General features: G+C 44.2%; 2 protein-coding genes across 2 annotated transcripts in view; one reads left to right on the top strand and one right to left on the bottom strand.

Annotated features, from left to right (window-relative positions):
- The window catches only part of KIAA1143 (KIAA1143 ortholog), a 35,782-nt gene extending 29,632 nt beyond the window's left edge, over nt 1-6,150 (bottom strand). The window contains exon 1 of the mRNA XM_086941725.1: nt 5,910-6,150. Coding sequence (XP_086797851.1) covers nt 5,910-6,017 — 108 coding nt within the window. The 5' untranslated portion in view covers nt 6,018-6,150. The remainder of the gene's footprint in view (nt 1-5,909) is intronic.
- Nucleotides 6,151-6,659: 509 nt separating this feature from the next.
- KIF15 (kinesin family member 15) overlaps nt 6,660-20,068 on the top strand; it is a 927,627-nt gene continuing 914,218 nt past the window's right edge. Inside the window, exon 1 of the mRNA XM_086941724.1 lies at nt 6,660-6,847. Coding sequence (XP_086797850.1) covers nt 6,829-6,847 — 19 coding nt within the window. The 5' untranslated portion in view covers nt 6,660-6,828. The remainder of the gene's footprint in view (nt 6,848-20,068) is intronic.

The raw sequence follows: 20,068 nt of genomic DNA, 5'->3' as shown, positions 1-20,068 counted from the left end.
AGCCGAGGTGGGAATGACAGTAAGGGCTGTGGGATCTTGCTGTGAGTCAGTGATGGTGTGAGAAGGTGGCCTGATATGCAGTGCTCACTATTCTAGTGAACACTATGTATCAGTCCAGCAACCCTTATTGATGATTGGTTGTAAGTCAACCTTATAGACCAGCTATCCTAGTAGCGTGGATACGAGCAGTCTAAGGCTAAAGACTCGAGAGGGCGCGTTAAGCCAGCTGTTATACCACACATACCCCTTGAACACCAAGTGAAAGGACACCACACAAGTGTTATGAAAATAAACAGTTATTTATTAAGAATCACAACAGCCCTGTACTCTTTAGGAGGACAGGGTACTAAGCACAAACCAAAACTCTTACAAAAATACTTAAGTTAGCACAGTATATACAAATGCCCGAGGGGCACGGAAAACCATATACTCTGAAAGTGGAATGCGAAATTACTAGCAGGTAAGTACAGTACTAATAGGCTTTGGAATCGCTAGGACTGGACTATAGAATCGTTAGATTACTTCTAGGAGACCCAGGGGACTCGGGTGCAGTGTGTGCACTCTCACGCGAGATGCGGGACAAAGTCTATGGTAGCTAGAATTTGCAAAGTTAGTGTTCTCGGGCGAACCCGACCTGGTAGGGAGAAAACGAAAGTAGATTCTGACCCTTGGATAGTGAGGCTATGCTGGGGCACCGAAATGCCGAAGTTACCTAGCCCAGGGGCTGCAGCTGCATAGGACTCAAAAGACGTCGGGAATCCTCGTTGACGGACCAGGAGCCTGAAAGAAAGAAGTTGCTGGCAGGCGACCAGTGAAGAAAGTTCGGTGGATCCAAGTCTGGATCGATGGAAGGTGACACCTGAAAGCAGAGGGGACCAAGTTCGAGACTACTAGCCAGTAGTCAGTGGGCACCAGGAGGGCACCGGATGGTAGCCACCTCGACAAGGCGTGTGGGTGACGCTGGGCTCTGAGATCTCACGGACCAGGAGGCGTTGTCGGCGACCAGGAAGGAGGATCGAGCTGTCCCACGAAGATAGAAGCTGTCGGCGTCGCTGGACCCAGGATTGGGCAACAAAGCCTTGGCAAATTCAAGCCCACGCGGTGGACCTAAAATGGCGTCTGGAGTGGACCAGGAGGGTCCGGGGTGCCTCTCTTCAAGAAGGAAGCAAGGGCCAGTCTGGAGCAACCAGACCAGCAGCAGTAATGTCGTCGGGCGTCGTTCAGAAGGCCACAAGCCAGCCGGCTAGTAGCCAAACAACGCGGTGCACAGCAAACAGCAGAAGGGCCCCACGCAGATCGTGGAGATGCAGGGAGGCTGACCTTGGGTGCTGGAGCTGCGCAGGGTCGGGGCTTCTCGGACCCCAAAGCACTCACCCGTGGAGGACACGGTGGGCTTGCAGTAAAGATGTCGTGCAGTCTTGGCGATCGTCGGTCCCTCGAGGTCTCGTCGCACTCACGGTTCTCAGCTTTGCTGTAGAGGTGAGTAGAGGTCAGAGGTGCCAGGGAAGCCGGGTCTCGTCGAGCTAGGTCGTCGGATTCGTGATGAAGGACTTGCAGCAGACCGCAGTGTTCTTTAGGATGGTGCCTGCGGATGCAGGGTGACTACTCCTTAGCCACAAGGGAGAATCTTGATGAAGAAATCGTGAAGTCCTTTCGCAGAAAGTTGTGTCTTGATTCCAAAGATGATCTAATTTTAACAGGGGGCCCGCTCCCATCTTTATACTAAAAAAGGGGGCTGACCCGGTGACTAGGTCCTGCCTATGGGTGGGACTAGGAGGGGGGTGGTTACACCCCTCTGCCATGCCAGACTTCCCCAGGCCAGGGGCTGGTGTGCCCCTGGAACTGGTTCAGACCGGCCTATGCGTAGTGAGCACCGGGGTGCCACTCAGCAGTCACCTTCCTGAAAAGCCCTGCCTACCCAGGATACACAAAACCATGTCTGGGACGGTGCTAGCACCGCCCCGGACAGGAAACCCTTTGTCCAGGCCTCCCTCGCTGGAAGGACTCCCAGCAGCAGGAGGTCAGACTCGTGTCTGTGGTGGCAGCATCCATTTTGTGGAGCTGAGGCTTCAGTTAACTTTAACCGGGGTTCACAGTTACATACATGTCGTGTCCCTCTAGAAGGGTGGAATGCTAACCCCGTCGCCAGAATTGGCGAGGGGTTAGTATTCCAATTCGTATGACACCTTACTCGACATGTTTTGATAAAGCAATACCAAAGTTAGCATTTAACCGCGAGGATTATAATGCACTTAAGAGTATATGGTATGCGATATCATGGAACAGCTATTAGGACTTGGTTCCGCAAGCTGCAGACAGGCTCAGCTCATGCCAGAGCACCATCTCACACGATTCCAAGCACTCTGCCTTCAGGATTGTCAAGGCCTGCCATAGGAGTGACTGATAGGAATCGGTGTGTCCATTTTAGGGTTAGGTATAGGTATACTACACCTACAGCAAAGGGTGATTACACGCCTTTGCCCCAGCTGTCATGCAGCCAGTTGTGTCAAATTTAGGAGGCCAGCCAGGGGTGGCATAATACATGCTGCAGCCCCTGGCAGCCCTGGGTACACCTATGCCCTGAGTTACAGGGTCTGATAAGGTGGCCCAGTACCAATTGGTAAATGCACCTAGGGTACATGTCGTAATTTAGAAAGAGAACAGCCAGGCTGTGGGTCTGATTGGCAGGCCCACAGCCAGAGAGAGTCGTAAACCAGTGAAACAAAAGCAAAAAATCTGGGTGATCATAGGATTGCAGACCCTACTCTCCTACAGATGGTAATTGTATTACAGTCCATTGGTAAGTCAGCAGATGAAATGGCAGGCAAGACAGTTCTAATAATTGTAACCACTGGGGAGAGCGGCGAGGTATCAGTCATACAAACTGGCTGGGGTTCTGGGAGTTCTAGGTACGAACTTGACAATCCCATATACATTCTTCTTTCTGTATTGGCTATCTCTGTGGAGCCTAGGTTAAAAGAATTTTCCAGCATACTTTCGATAGATGCAGGTATAACAGAGGGAGCTTTAGTAGACTGGGCTGTGGTGTTAATATTGCGTTTTCCCATGTTAAATATTAGGCTCACCTTTGTAGCAGCTTAGAGGGGTGGCCCGCCCGACCGCTGACGACCCCTGACGGCCTGGCCTTCGCCCGGCGCTGCCCGCGCGCGTCCCGCGGAGCGGGAGGCGTTTCCCGGTCTTAATGCACCTCCGGTCGCGTTTTGCATGTCACTCCTGCTGCGCCCGACCAGGTGGTGCTGGGAGTTGTAGTGTGCCGAGCGTGGTCGCCCTGCAGCCGTTTCCCTCACGGCGCGGGGCTGGGCTGGTGGGAGAGATGCCGTTGCCCTCACGGCTGGGGATGTTGAAATGCGGGGAGTTGCGCCGTTCCCCTCACGGCGGTGAGTGACTCTGCTGCTCTGCCCCCAGACTCGACCGGCGCTCCCCGGTCTTAATGCACCTCCGGTCGTGTTGGGCGCGTCACTCCTGCTGCGCCAGACCAGGTGGTGCTGGGAGCTGTAGTGTGCCCAGCGCGGTAGCCCTGCAGCCGTTTCCCTCACGGCACGGGGCTGGGCTGGTGGAAGAGATGCTGTTGCCCTCACGGCAGGGGATGTGGAAATGCGGGGAAGTTGTGCCGTTCCCCTCACGGCGGTGAGTGACTCTGCTCCTTGTAGTGAGGAGCGATCACAAACCTTTGACTAAGGTTCTTGGTTTTAACAATGTTTGACAAAGGATAATCAGCTGTCTATGCAATTATTGGATAATGTGTATGAAGTCTTATGTTCCAGGGATTCATAACTAAATCGCTGATTTTTTAATTAGATTGTCATTAACTGTAAATGAGAATACCAGTAGTGAGTGGGATTAATGTATGGTAGCAATAGTGCTTCCTGAGGATCTAGAAAGCATTGATGCTAAAACATGGTTGGCTTTCAGGAACAAGATAATGCTCTTACTAAAATCATGGAGTATGTTAAGGAAGGATGGCCAGATAAGAAGGTTTTGGAGAAGGAGTTTATTGTATTTTGGGAAGCTAATAGCCAATCCAGGATCTTACGTGGAAAAGTAATCACCTTATGTCATGAGGGTCACTTGGGGATTGTAAATAGTGAAGCATGAGTTAAGCAATCTTATTGGGGGTGCAGGTGCTGATAGAGAAATTTAAAGGATTGTGAGAGTGTGTGTAAAATGTTTGAACTCAGATAAGGCCAGGGTTACATTTAATCCACCCTTACATCCTGAAGAGGTTCCTTGCATGCCCTGGGAGAGGATAGGCGTGGATATATTTAGTCCGGTACAGGATTGGTATGGGAACTATAAACTCAGTTTGGTAGCCATAGACCACTTCTCTAAATTAGCTGAAATCAAAATAGTAACGAAAGCAGAGGAAGTAGTGACCGTGCAGAACATTTCAATAGGGTAATTAAATGCATCATTGAGTTGGCAAACAGCAATAAGATGAATTGGGAGGAGGAATTTTTAAAACAGTAGGAACCTATAGGAATACTCGCTGTGACTCAACAGCAAATAGTCCGCTTGAATTGATGATGGGTATAACTTCTCGTACCAAAGACAAAATTGGTTGCTTACATAGGACAGGAAAGGTGAATTAGTCACACATGGTGGTAATGGAATGGATGAATGTGAAGCAAATTAAGTATAAACATGCATACGATTCTTCACATGGTGTAAAAAAAAATGTCAACCTCAAGGTTGGAGATTTTGTTTAGGTGAAAAAAGGCAGACTGGTCAGGAAGGGTGAGAGCATGTTTTCAGATCCGTTAGAAGTTTAAAAAATCTTGTGCAACTCAGCATTGTTGAGTGATGGTAATTTTTTGGTAATTAATGTCTGGCACGCTAAAAGGATTGTCATTATTTAAGAGTGAGGGAAATAACAGTTGATACACAGGAAGAAAGACCTTTGTTCTAGGGCAAGAAGATATGATTGGGTCGATGATACTGGCTCGAGAGAGAGGAAATTCATGCGACAGGATGCAGGGGAATCCAGAGTGGGGAGAATCATGCAATGGTACCCGGGGGAAACCCAAGAAACATGTGCAACAGATTCTGGGGGAAATCTGAGAGAGGAAATTCATGTTACAGCTCCTATGATGTCTAGGACAGGAAGAACAATTGTAAAAGCTGGGCGCTTTGATGACTTCGTAGCAATTGACTATTACAGGGATAAAGAATGCTGTATTCAGTCTAGTCAATACTTATACCTTAAAGATGTTTCTCATCTTATTTAAAAGTGCATATATATTTCTGCATAGTTTATAGTAACACATTATTTGAGTATTATTGTGCTGTGTCTATTTTATTTTAAACTTGCATAGTTGATTCATTTACTAGATTACCTATGTTAGCATTGCTTTTTATATATTATTAAAAAGGTATGTGTTCATAGCATGGGGATCAGGAGGTTGTCATGGTAATGTGCGCTGTACTTAGAATATTCACTAGGCAGGACTGCTGGAATGTGGGAACATGGCAAGGGAGTTGGCAGAATGAGAGACGCGGTTGAAGAGGAAAGAGGTGTTGCTGATGCCCGGGTTTGGGCCATGGAATAAAGAGCATACATCCTTCGCTCACAACATACGTGAACATTAGTGTCCCTTTACCTCCTTCGTCTTCTCTTCCTCGTTTTTATCCCCTTTACTTGTAGAGAGTCGTTTTCGTGCAACATTATTTCATGCTTCTTCTTTATACTACCTCCTGCCGCACGAAGCGTACCGCTGGTTCATGTGGGTTATAATCTCGAGACACTAATCCTCTCCAAGTGCAATCTTTCCCTGTGTTAAGGTCGACTTGGTTGTCCTCTTTCTTAAGCCTTTACCTATGTTACGTTTCGTGCTGACCCATGTTAAAACTCACCTCCATTCGCAGATCACTACTTCCCCAACATCACTCACCTTAGTATCTACGTTAGGCCCCTCTTTAAACCCCACGTCTTTCTTGAATTTTGTCAGGAAGGCTGGTTCAGCGGGACGCACAAACGATACTTGGCTTTTTTTACTCATGATGGGACAAAACAAAGTCTCTCGTGGTCCATTGAACCTAATGCCCTGGGTAATAATTCAGTGGGCAACAAGCGAACCACAATGAGTCACGTGACGAGGATGGAAAGCCATGACCGTCAAACTTCAGTAGAAATCGTGGCGACAGAAAACGAGAAGCTTTATTGCAAAAAGTGTTTGGAGCGGCCATCTTTGAGAGGGTTTTTTTCCCGTAACATCCACCACCCTCTCAACACAACGAAATTTCTACATCCGTGTTAGCTTCCATTAGTGAGCATGAAGGGGCAGCATAATATTTAATACATGATTGTAAACTGAAAAACAAGTTTGACGCGTATACAATTGTCTATCTAAATGACTGGACCATTTTATTTTCTGTGTTAGTCTCTCTAATAACGGAAAGTTATCCATTCCCTGGGACAATCAGGGAGCGAAAACCACACTAGGGACAGGCTCGTTACTTTGCCCTGCGCATTAGGCCAATAAAAGGCCCCTGGACAGTGCAGTCAAGTCCATAATCCCCCTGCTTGCTGAATACAGACAAATGCACGCTCCCAAGAGCTTTCCGTGATCCTTGTTGATGTAGTCTTTCTTTTATGTCTAGTGTAAGACAGTTATCCGAATATGGCAGCGCGGAGCTGGTTTGACGGGAAGGGTTCTAGTTTCCTGCTTTAAGGGGCGGTCTGATCTGTAGTTCGCTTCTCTGCTTTAGCGCCAAATTTAAAGATCGCCATCTTGCCGGATCTGCGTTCTGTTTATTAATTCTGGTATAAAGGAATATTTCAAAGAGGGTTCTGCTGAGTTTGCAGTCTGGATGGCGCCCGTAACTAAAGGTAGGCACCGGAGAGGTGCTCATTGTGTCATGAACATGTTGGAGTTTGTATGTAAACGCAGTCTAGTGAAGTACTAGGATCTGTTAATGAGTTCAGAGTTGTAAACACTAGAGGTGCTGTCACTCATGTCTTCTGTCAGTTGCGCATGTTTGTCATAGATATGAAATATTCTACAATCGTATAGAAAATGTCAAAATGACAACAGATTGTGGATTAGTATTCGGCTCTGGACTTTTGTTTACATGAGACTTCCCTTGTCCAAACATCTTTACAATCACTTGAGGTATTGAGACGGGGATTTGCAAACTGATGCTCACAGCAGAAGAATCAGTCTTAAAGGATCTGACTGGTACAGGTATTCAGTCTGCACGGCACCCCACCCCCGCATTGTCCAAAGTTGCCAAGTTTTCAGTCTAAGTGTGACATTTGCACGTTTTCAGTGTGCTCCTGTGTGACATTTCATTACCTTATAGTCTGTGTCACTTTCTAATGGCGAGTAAAGCGGTTATGTCCGTGTAGGGAGACGTTACACAGTAATGGTATAGAAATAGTCTTGGGACAATTGCAAACTTTTTAAACGCTTATGCCTTAACACAAATTACCTTCCTTTACGGACATGATCGCCATGAAACAATAGTGGTGTTATTCATAATAATGTAGATGTATTTTATTGGTATATCTCCAGTTTGTTTAAACTGTGTGTTATTTTCAAAACCTACATCAGTTCTATTCAGTGATGAAAAATGATCATTATCAGTATTCGTCTGGACATGAAATGCAGCTCTGCAAACTTAAAATAAATCTGTGGGGGTGTGTTCTTGGAGGGGAAGGGGCTCATGCTAAGTATTGCCTGAGATTTTTGGAAAACAAGGGGGACCCTATTATTGGCTGTGGACCAAGGGTTATTGACAATTGTAGGCAGACAATGGTCCAGAGCAATGCATAGATAAGAAAAAGAGATAATAAGCCAAGCCTTAATGAGCCGCTTATGTTTGTCCAAGTCCAGCCGGACAAGGAATTTATTTCCACAATGTAGGAATATTTGTAAATCGCGTTACAAAAAATGTAAAAGAGCACAGTCCTGTGCTTTACCACACATCAGAAAAGATTAGAGAGAAGTAGAGGTAAGAAGAGGTTTTACAGGCAAGAAAAAGAGCAACCTGGACACTTTTTAGATCAATAATACAAGTGTTTTACCAGAGTAGTACATACAATGAAAGATACACATTGTTTTATACTGTACAACTACTATAAAAGGTCAACATTTCGATCCCACGCTCTAAAATAAATGGGGATCATCATCAGGACTTATTAATTTTGTATTGCCTGTTGGGAAAAGGTTTATACGCCTCTTCGGAGGGGAGAGGTGCATATAACCAGACTTGGGTATCTGTGTCTCAAGCTTAGGGTTGATCGCCTGGAGTCCTGTAAGATTGGCCGGCGGAGGTAATAGTGGCCGAGGCCACGTTTCTCGCGTTTCCCGCGTTGGGGAAAGGCCGATAGATTAGTCCAATTGTTTTGCCGAGTCGCAAAACGGTACCGGTGCCGGGTCAGTGCAGTCAGTCCGACAGGACGGAGTGACTGCACCTTCAGCCGCATCTGGGTATACGAGGACACTGCTCCCATTACCAGCGGATCCGTGCATCGGCCCGGCACCGCTACCGTTTTGCGACTCGGCAAAACAATTGGACTAATCTATCGGCCGTTCCCCAACGCGGGAAACGCGAGAAACGTGGCCTCGGCCACTATTACCTCCGCCGGCCAATCTTACAGGACTCCAGGCGATCAACCCTAAGCTTGAGACACAGATACCCAAGTCTGGTTATATGCACCTCTCCCCTCCGAAGAGGCGTATAAACCTTTTCCCAACAGGCAATACAAAATTAATAAGTCCTGATGATGATCCCCATTTATTTTAGAGCGTTGGATCGAAACGTCGACCTTTTATAGTAGTTGTACAGTATAAAACAATGTGTATCTTTCACTGTATGTACCACTCTGGTAAAACGCTTGTATTATTGATCTAAAAAGTGTCCAGGTTGCTCTTTTTCTTGCCTGTAAAACCTCTTCTTACCTCTACTTCTCTCTAATCATTTCTGATGTGTGGTAAAGCACAGGACTGTGCTCTTTTACATTTTTTGTAACATGATTTACAAATATTCCTACATTGTGGAAATAAATTCCTTGTCCGGCTGGACTTGGACAAACATAAGCGGCTCATTAAGGCTTGGCTTATTATCTTTTTCTTATCTATGCATTGCTCTGGACCATTGTCTGCCTACAAGTATTGCCTGAGAGGCACTTATGCACACATCAAGCCTCTTTAAATTCACCCCCCAAAATCTTGCTAAACCCTACGATCGTCAGGGTTTTTTCGATACTGCTTAATGGTTATATCACCTGTTTACAGTCTCCAAAGACAACATGGAAGCTTACTCGGTGCTGGGATTTCCAGCTGACCAGTGACCACCCCTGGCGCTGTGTGACATTTCCAGGTGCAGACCTGGAAATCGCAGTGCGGGTTTGTTTAGTAGTGGAAACGAGTGTCCGCTTAGAGGAGAATGAGCATTGGGTGCCTTCTCGTAATGGAATGCTAGGTCGGGTAGCTAAGTGGACTAATGCAACCACTATAGAAACCCTTGTTAAACCCATGGTCACGTGTACACATCCTGACGGGTTCATCCAGCCGTTCATCCTTCGAAAGTGAGTGTAGTGAGTTTAATTGAATTGAGAAACGATAAACGCTTGTTATTCAGTATAAAGTTGTCCCAAGGGCAAACATGCAATGTCCACATCTGTTGTGTTATTGTATAGTTTTAGGTGACACTGTTTCCCAGTAATTATTTAAGCGTTGCACTTGTGAAATAGACGCCCTCAAAAAGTTTGGTGCACCGATCGGGTCTTAATGCGGTCTCGTTCAGCTCCCAATCCCCATGCTAGCTTCCCAGCTCGGATGTATCCCGGTGATGCAGAAATCAGTAAGGTTGTAGACTGTGCTGCAGGCATTTCTCTTTACCTTCCAGAACGCTTCCACACAAGCTACACTACTACCTGGAAGCAGCACCTTGCTGTGGTTTTGAATGGCGCACACAGATCACAAGTAGCTAGAATTTGTTTTTAGAATTGACTCGCCCAACCCCAAGGCCTTTCTACAAATGGGATGCATTTTGCTTGTGCTGTCAAGATTGTAACTCTAAACACTATCTTGGGCTTAATTGCTCACCCAGCCCCTTATGAAGAAGGAGCGCGCAGAGCCTTTGTTTTCAGATTTTATGGATGACGAGCTCAAGTATTTTTTACCCTGTCATTTGTACTCCTGTTTCTCAATTGTTAATTCATGACTACGTGTATCAGATTATAAAAGACAGACCTGGGCTGGATTAGCTAGACGCATATGGCACATAACATTTAGGAGCCCCAAAGGGACCCTATTTAACCCAGAGAGAGAATACAATGTGCAGTGATTTATTTCCTAATAGAAAGAAGCACCCGGCGTTTTGCTCCAGAAATGGTGACGTGGTGCAGTTTATTTAGTACTGAAAACGGATGTTTGGCATTTTATTGATTATACAACAGAAGGGGAACCAGGGGTCTTTTAAAAAGAGAGCTAGGTCCAATAGATCCTACTCTTATCACAAGTGCTGCTAGTCCAGTTGTAGGTATCAAATCACCATACAGCTTATAGATATAAGGGGTACATACTGATGCAACTAAACCAAGAGCACAAGTGGTTGTCAGTGAGACTCACAAAAGAAATAATAGTGGATTCTCATCAAATGTCTTACGATGATCTATATTCTCATCTGGTCATCTAAACAACATGGGGTGGTCTGTCCCTCGATCATTGAGACCATGTCCACACCCAGTCACTAGAGAAGTCTCAGTGAGTCAAACCCACACACACTGTGCTGACCATGAGATAGATGAAAAAGTATGGGAATCTGTGCAGTGCAAAAGATAGTGATAATGTGGTGAGATAAAATAGAGCGGTGAAAACAGTAGTAATTATGTTTTATTCAAATGGTTGTTTCACCCTCTAATTAAAACCAAGAACAGTGCAAATAAAGGGGCAGACCTAAACAAATATCGACTGCCAAAAAAAAAAAGGCCACCATGTTTCAGCCACTAGGAAAAAGAGGTTCCACAGGCTTTCTTCAGGGCCTCTGTTCTCAAAAGTTTGCTACCGCTAATGTGCGGAAGGAAGATGGCGTCTGTGTGAGCAGCCGCAGCAGCAGTGCTTAGCGGCGCTGTTCAGCCCACATCAAAGAGAATACTTTTCTACGTCTCTACATTTTTGCCCAATTATTATGATTCCTTACATCAGCCTGATGCTATTCTGAGTCATTCTGAGTCATTCTGAGTCACTCCGACATACGTTTTACCAGCCTACAATACTACTGCAATACTACTGCAACACGGGATCCAAAGAAACCCCGACTGAAGAACGCCAGACGCCGCATCACGCCGCATCCTTATTTTGCAGTATGGAAGCACCGCACCGGGTAAGGAAATGATTGCGAGATGAATTCTTTTTGACATTGACTTTGTTATCGACTACAAACAGCTAAAATGCTGTCACCGTTATCGCATCCCTGCTTGGCTCATAGCCCTTTGCTCACACGGCTCTAACTGGTTAAGGACTCTCTCGCTGCCTCTCTTGCCTTTCCTAAGTCCCTCGGTTTGCACTCTCACCTCCTGACTCACCCCGTCATCCTCAAGTATTTTACTGCGGATACATCGCCAACACCAGCGCCTCGGTCGACTGATGCCCTCTCCTCTTCAAGGCACACAGGCACCGAAATCTCTCTCTCGTCTCGCCTCTGTGGCTCCAAAGCTTCATCTGCTAACACGAGAGCAGGGGATTTAAATCTCACGCGCGCGCCGTCTCCCGCGCCTCTCGTTGCCAGGGAAATGGAGGAAGCTGCTGTAAGAAGGAGAGAAAAGGAGAGAGCTGGGGGGAGCGAATGCTGCTCATAGGCGGAACAAATCTACTAAAAGGGAGGCGTAGTCTTGAAGGCCGCGCTGGGTCAGGAACTGTGACCACTTCATCTGTCCTACTTGATATAGTGATCAATATCGTTTTTTTCCATCAATATCTGGGGCAACAAAATCTCAACTCTTTAAGCTGTGTAAACTCTGCTCCTCCGTTACTGATGCTTCACGGAGTGTGCTAAATCTCTGTGTGAAGGAAATTAAGTACAAAAAGGTCAGAAGAGCAGTGAAATCTTCCTGAGAAAACGCTCTAATTGCAAGAGAGAAATCCAAGGAAGACAACCTCAGCTGGGCTTACAGACGGGCCTACAGACGCCAGGAAACAATCGGAGATTGATTGCAGCACCATCTCAGGATATAGATATGGAGAGGGACACTGGGGAGGGCAGAGAGTATGGATAAGAGGGGCTCGCTGTACAAAACGACCCAAAAATCCAAAAAAGCCAAAAAGGCCAGAAAATACAAACAGCAGCATTAAGCAATACGACTCGCAACAGAGAAAAGAGGGACGAAGAAGGCGTTCTCTTACAAGGAGATACATCGATCCAAGAAGACCCAGCACCCTCAAAGGACGTGATAAGTCCAGGAAATCAAAATCTTGAGGGTGCCGAAACTGAAGAAATACTTGAAGAGGCAACGACTTCACATATAATTAATAGACGTAAAGGCCCTGAAACTAGAGCAAAGGAAAAAGACATGGCAAGAAATGAGCCCCAAGAGAAAGGAAAAACTAAAGATAAAAATGCAGAAAAGCTGGAAAAGGAAAGAGAAAAGGCAAAACGCAAGGAGAGAGAGAAAGAGAAGGAGAAAGAGGCTGGCAAAAAGAAAGAGAAAGGGGGAGAAACAGAGGAAATGGAGGGAAACACCAAACTGGAGTTAATGGCCAAAAAAGCGCAGAGGTTACAGAAAATAAAAAATTTAAAAGCCGCTGCTAAGAATACTGGTCTGCCAGCAACATCCCAGCCAAGAATATCTAATATATTCAGCCCCCGACCTAAGGAGTGCCCGAGCGACGTATCTACAAATGAAAAAATACAGGGCCAACGGCAAAGCAAGAACTTTAGAGAGCTGAATGAGAACTGCAAGGATGCTCAAAGTATGGCCCTAATTGAAACCAACCCTGAGGGGAATCATACTACAGGATTAGGCGAAGGAACTCTGAAAGCTGACCCCAATATGAGGGACAATGAGATAAGAGCATCCATAGAGACTGATGCAGAGGCTGATGCAATGATATCTAATCAGAGAGAGCATTCTGATCAAAAAGAGACGAATCAGAAAGCTGAACATCTACATCCTTCTCTCAACACGCAAACACATCCAGCTGGGAATGAACTGCACTCAGCTAATCACTCACTCTCAGACGAAGACTCCGAATCAGAACTATACAAAACAGGGATCTCTATATCAAGTGATGCAAGTGAACTAAGCGACTCAAGTGAATCAAGTCCCGGTGCGAAAATTGACTCTGTACCTTTGGAGATCTCTGGCTCCAACGATTTCAAGGCTACTCAGCGAAACTAACATTAGAAAGAAAAGGAGCGGGGGTAAAAAAAGGATGAAACATAAAAGAGGAGAAAAAAAATATGATGAACGAAGAGACCACAGACCCTGGTAACAACACGGACTATGCCAAAAGCAGACCTAACTCTACCCGGAAAAGCCCAATGAATAAATCACCAGGAGAAACATCACGTCAGAAAAAAACTGAGCCCTCATTAAGCGAGGTGCTAAGCTCAATAAAAAACTTTCACGAGGATTTGAAGAAAGATAGCTAAAGGAATCGCATGGCTATTGAAAACCTACAAGCTGCAGTGAAAAAAGTGGGTAACATCTGCTCTGAGATGTCTGAGAGAATGGTCATGGTGGAAACTCGCACCGAGAATCTCGAAACAGATATCGTGAAGCTCCAAAAAAACGAAAAAGAACAAGATGGAATAATAAAGGATCTCATGGCCAAAGTGGAAGATCATGAAAATAGATCTAGAAGGAACAATTTAAGGTTCCTTGGAATTCCAGAAAACTTTGAGGGAGACGATGCTAGAGGAGCAATGATTAACATTCTTAAAACATCATTTCCGGAGTTGGAAGCCTGGGATTTGAGAAGAGAGATGCAGCGGGCCCATCTGTTTCCTCGAAGGCCATCAAAACATTCTAATAAACATCAATATCCCAGGGCAATGCTGGTCTACTTTGGCAACTTCCTTCTCCGTGAAGCAATCTATGACCTTGCCAAACCTACCACTTAAAGAGAATATAAGGGATTCTAATTTTTTGCCAGACCGAACTTCGCTCACTCTACTGTTGAGCGAAGATGGAAAATGCGCCAACTATTTGGACCCTTTGAAAAAATTGGAGCAAAAGTATTTTTGCAAAACCTGGCACGCCTGAAAATCCTATTCAAAGGTTCAACGAGAAACTTTAATAGCGAAGTGCAGGCGGAGGACTATTTACGAGGAATCTCAGGGACTGGATTACATTCAGGGAAATAATGTAAAACCACTTAAAAGGACTTATAGATGGAATAGATAAGCTGAATTAACTATTCCAATATGTATTAATTAGGAACCATACTCTGCGGAAGCGTTAAGAACTAATAGAATGGATAAGCAGGCTGGAAAATATATTTAATTTATAAAATTAAGTGTGAAATGTTATCATATTATTTAGGTTTTCATTTAATGGGGATTAGATAAGTATATAATACACATTATTAAACTAGCCCAGCCCGCACGGCCCGCTTTCACGGATGTCACACCCTTGGTTCAGACAGGGTCAGGTAACCTTCAAACGTGGTGGTGGGTGGGGGGAGGGAATGAGGGGGTGGGTCTAGGGGGAAGGGTCAGGCAGGAATTTTACAAATCACAGAGAAAAAGATAATTATAAAACTATAATTAATACCTTACTTATGGGAGAATATCCTTATAAAATACGTAGTACAAACAAATGGGTGCATTGGAGATTGTCACTTAATATCTACGGCCTAAATGATATTAAGAAGAGACAAGCAGTTGCAGTGGGCCTACAAACCTCAGGCCCAAACATAGTATGTATGCAGGAGCCGCATATCGAAGTCTCACAGCTACACCTTTTAAAAACATTGGGATACAAATAAATCTGCGCCACCACTCAGGGAGCTCGTGTTAGGGGGGTGGCAATCTTAGCTAGAGGCGGAGGTTTTAGCTTCAACCGATGCAAAACAGATACATTCGGCAGGTGGGCAATCACGGAATGCCAGTTTGAACAATCACAGTAAATTACCATATGCTCAATTTATGGGAGCAATTGTCATGACCCCACCCCGATAAATGAGATTTCTAGTGAACGTGCACATTGGCCACTACCAGTATTCATCTGCGGGGATCTCAATATTAATTTACCCTCCGACTGGTCAATGAATGATAATTGGGTGTATCATGGGAGGAAACCTAGGGTATTTAAGGCCCTAAAACATTTATGTCATATGCACGGACTTCGGGATGGGTGGCAGATCTCTTATTCTGAGGATTCTGGCTACACCTTTTTCTCAAATTCACATCGGATTCATGCAAGGCTTGACTATTTTCTTTTATCACAGACATTAAGTTCTATCACACAAATAGAAAAACTGCCTCGAGTACTCTCGGACCATAATCCTCTAGTATGCACCTTAGAGCTGAGACAATGGTGCCAGAAGCCAAGAAACTGGACCTTCGAGAAATCCCTGCTCCTTGAAGAAGACTATTGCAAGCACATGCGAGCATGGATTCCCAATTTCCTGGAAAATAATGGAGTGCCTCTATAGAGATAGTGTGGGACGCTCTAAAAGCAGGAATCCGAGGGGAAACTACACAATACTCAATAAGGGTTAATAAATTGGCCAGGGACCAATATAAATCGCTACTGGGAAAATTACAGGGTTCTGAAGAAGAACTCATTAGGGCAACCTACGATTCTTTAACGGTAGAAGAGCTCACCAAAATTCAATATCAAGTGACAATTGATAAGGCTGCTATCATGAATACATTTAACACCAAAGCGTTTAAAAAAGCCACCGCTCATAGCGAGAAAATTTACGAAGTAAGCAAATTAGTTGGCCATCAATTAGCCGTACGTATGAGGCAACAAACATCCCAGAATCTCATACGGGAAATATCAGACCACTGGAAGGCTTAATCACAGAAAGCGATAAAATTAGAGAGGCATTCTGCACTTTTATAGCACTTTATAGTCAGAGGAAGGAGGGGCTGATACAGACAGTATGAGAGAATACTTAAATCAGGGACCACCTAGTAGACTTGCAGAAGATCAGGATGATCTAGAAGAGATACCAGACCTGGAAGAAATTTTAGAGGCAGTGAAGGCTTTGCCTAGAGGAAAAGCAACTGGCCTGGACTTTATCCCTCTAGAGTTTTATATTACTTTTTTAGATCAAATCAAAGAGATTTTCTTAAATGTATGTGTTCACATATTTAACGGGGGACAACCCCAAAGTCATGGTCAAAAGCCCAAATAATCATATTCTTGAAGAAAGATAAACCTCCAGATCAGATGGGCTCCTACCGCCCCATTACTTTAATCAACGTGGATTCAAAAATATATTCCAAATTAATAGGGAATCGAATGGCACCATTAATACACAAACTTATTTCAAAATCAAGACACGGGGATGTACCTGGAAGAGGAACTACAGATCACATTCATAGAGTGATCACCCTTTTTGACAGTACAGAGGTGACGGGAGACCCAATGGCGCTTATTCTGTTAGACGCCGAAAAAGCCTTTGACCGGGTCTCCTGGTCATTTCTGTGGCTGGCAATGGGTCATCTGGGCTTTAAACACGGATTCATTCAGGCAGTACAAAAACTATACACTGACCCTAAAGCTGTAGTGATGGTAAATGGCAGTCTCTCTAAAGAATTTATAATATCAAGGGGAACTCGACAGGGATGCCCATGCTCCCCATTGCTGTTTGCCGTTTACATTGATCCCTTTATTCGCAGTCTGGAATCTAATGCTGGTATTATCCCTATACTGACCCAAGGTTATATGACTAAAACTCTTGCCTATGCCGATGACATCGCCATAGTAACATCAGATCCGGCATTAGCCTTACCTGTAATTGAAACTGAGGCTAAAAACTTTGGTAATATGGCCGGTTATGCTCTTAACCAGAGTAAAACCCAAGTAATCCTAAACGACAAATGCACTATGGTAGATCCCCATGTGACAACAAAAGCGACCTACTTAGGGGTATGTATCTCCTCCAAACTCGATAAAGTGGTCAAATTTAATTTCAGCCCCCCTGCTAGACAAAATGCAGAAAGATCTTCACTGTCTGAATAACCTATACTTATCCTTGATTGGCCGTGTAAATGCACTAAAAATGGTTTACTTCCCTAAACTGCTCTATATGTTCAGAGCAATTAATCTGGAAATTTCTGAATATTGGTTCAAAATGATGGAGCGTACTTTTTCTACTTTTATTTGGTCTTATTCACAACCTCGAAGAGCCTACAAGCTCTTGACTCTTCCTAAAGAAAAAGGAGGCTTAGCCCTCCCTAACCTTAAGCTATATTATTGGGCATGTATTGTTTCATATAATCATGAACTCTTCTTTCTATTAGATGGTAATGAAACAGTCTCAGGGGACCAACCATCAATCCATCAGCTGGTATTAGGCAATACGAGTAAAGGCTATATGTGGCGATTTCTCTATGATCGCTACCACAAAAAGGTCCTCCTAAAGACCTTATTGGGTGGTTTAAAGCATGGAAAGCTGTGAGGAAATTACTGGGTATAGGACGACTCTCGCTTTACTCTCCTCTAAGCAACAATCCGGCCCTCCCTGAAATCTTCAGAGGAGCCTGTATTGATAGATAGATGGATGGAATACGGCAGGAATTACACATTTTGGATGTCTTATCTCAAATGAAGGGTTACGCTCTTTTGAAACCTTGAGGGAAATATATCACTTGGAGTGGAGGGATTTTTTAAAATATCTGCAAATCAGAGACTTTTTAACCCGAAGGATTAGGGAAAATACCTCATTTGATAAAATACTGACAGAAATCTTAAAAAAAAAAATCACAACTGGCGAGATATATTCTCACTTGCTATCCCTCCTTCCGAACAATCTTGAGAAAACAGCACAGGAGTGGCAGGGAAAATAAGCAATCACCATAGAAGAATTTAATTATGCCTATGATCTATCCTTATGTAAACTAAACTGCAAACACAGTTTTATAAAACCTACTTTTTTATGTATTACACCCCTGATAGAATTTCTAAATGGGGAGTGGGAGGGGTACATGTTCTTTTAGATGCACTTTATCTAATGCGGACAGCATACATATATTTTCCTCCTGTGTAAACCTACAGGGATGTGGAATTTTTTTTAAAATGTACTTGTCCAAGGGACAACATGCTACAGAAATATACTTGCCCTGAAAAGAAACCAACTTGCCCAGCTTATTGCTTAATTCAATTAGATGAGCTTCCAAAGAAAGTGCCTATTATTTGTAGTGGAGACTATGGCACTATTAACTTTACACTGTGACGCTTTTGACTTTTGATTGGGTAAAACAGTATCTGTTATACATTTACTTGATGTGTATGTACTGGAAAAAAACGATATTACATATACATTTTGCACTAGGTATTGGCAAATAAAATACAGTAACAAACGTTGTAGACCCAAGCTGATCTCCACAAAACATCTGGGATCCAGCCCTAAGTCAGAGATGGACATAAATGTCATTCTTCAGTATGCCTCAACCAGAGCTATGTTTTCTTCAGTAGAGGAAAGGAGAGTTTTTCTAAATCATCAGTGACGGACAGGAGTCAGAATTCCTTTCTTCTTAGGAGACAGTTCTGCATATTTCAGTCAAATTAACATCCAAGGATCATCTCACATGATTTGAAAGATTTTCATGTGGGTGAGTGTGACATTGCAACACATAATAGTAATAAAGCTAACTCTTGGGCCTGGGCCCACGGTTGAGCAAGCCGCCAGGGAAGAAGGCTCAGGTTTATGCCTAAGGTACGGCAGTCTTACTAGCAGTCACAAAGAGAGGCAGTGTACCATTAAACTTGGTGAGGAGTCAGTAGGCTCTTGAACAAAGCCCAATTTGTATTACAGATTCACAAAAAGGATTTCCAAGTCTTCCCATAAGAAACAGCGGATGGAAAGTCTTGGAAGGCTGCAGTAGATTCCAGAACCATTTACCTTACCTGTGTTAGCTAAGTAAAACGTACACACTAACAGGTTGTGCAGCAATGAAAGTCCGAAATGACTAAACCCATGCAAGTAGCTAGTATCAGGGCCAAGGATGTAAAAATCCTTCTCTTGTGAATCTTGTCAGTCCTGGCAGGATTGTAATATCCCATTATACAAACTGCAAGGAATCTAGTCTATGAAAATGCCTTGGTATGCTCGTGATGAACAGCAGACTAAATCTCGTTATAACTATGGTCAACATATTAGAAGAAATGGCAGCGCTTTCAAAACAGCTGTAGTTTCAGTTGTGAGGTTTCACCAGCAATACTTGCCAAAGTGCAGTGGCATAAATTCTGCAGCAAATTTAACACAAAAATTCCACAAGTGGGAGAGCTGCAAAATCAGTGTGCATGGACAACTCAATGTCATTTTTAGTAAGCTCCTAGCAGGAGTGGCCTGCATTTACCACAACCTATATTCTCCAGTGAGGGTAGTGTGCCCGGTAAGAAAATACAGATCACTTTCTCCAGGTCAAGTGTAACCTCGTCAGACATAAGACAGAGAACAATAGACATGTTTTCCTGATCTACTTTCAAAGGAATCAAACAGGGATCATGTCCGCAGGGTGATCTGACCCAAAGACCACTTGCTTACCTGCAGGCTAACAAGAAATTGACCCAGAGTCTGGCATTTCTAGAATCAGATACACTATGGTATAGGCAGGAGCCCAGGAAGAAGAATGAAGGTGGCTGGTCGGAGAAATCTCTAAGCAAAAAAGCTTAAAAGATCATGTGTCCTCAAAACACTCCTCAGCTGTTGAGTGGAAGGTGATTGAGAGGATGCTGGGGCATGTTGTGGGCCTGGATTTGGGGTTGGGAAAGGAGAGACCAGCCATACATGGGCTTGTGAATCTGTTTTACATTGAGCTTTGAATGTCAGGAGACTGGGTAACTCAGAAATAATTTTGATATGTTATTGTATATGTAAAACCCCACCAGCAGCTTTAAGAAATAATGGTGTGTTGGAGGGTA

The sequence above is a fragment of the Lissotriton vulgaris genome, chromosome 10, assembly GCF_964263255.1.
Source record: "Lissotriton vulgaris chromosome 10, aLisVul1.2, whole genome shotgun sequence".
Classification (NCBI taxonomy): Eukaryota; Metazoa; Chordata; class Amphibia; order Caudata; family Salamandridae; genus Lissotriton; species Lissotriton vulgaris.
Note: the sequence above shows the minus strand (reverse complement) of the source record. Positions and strands in the feature narration are given on the sequence as shown.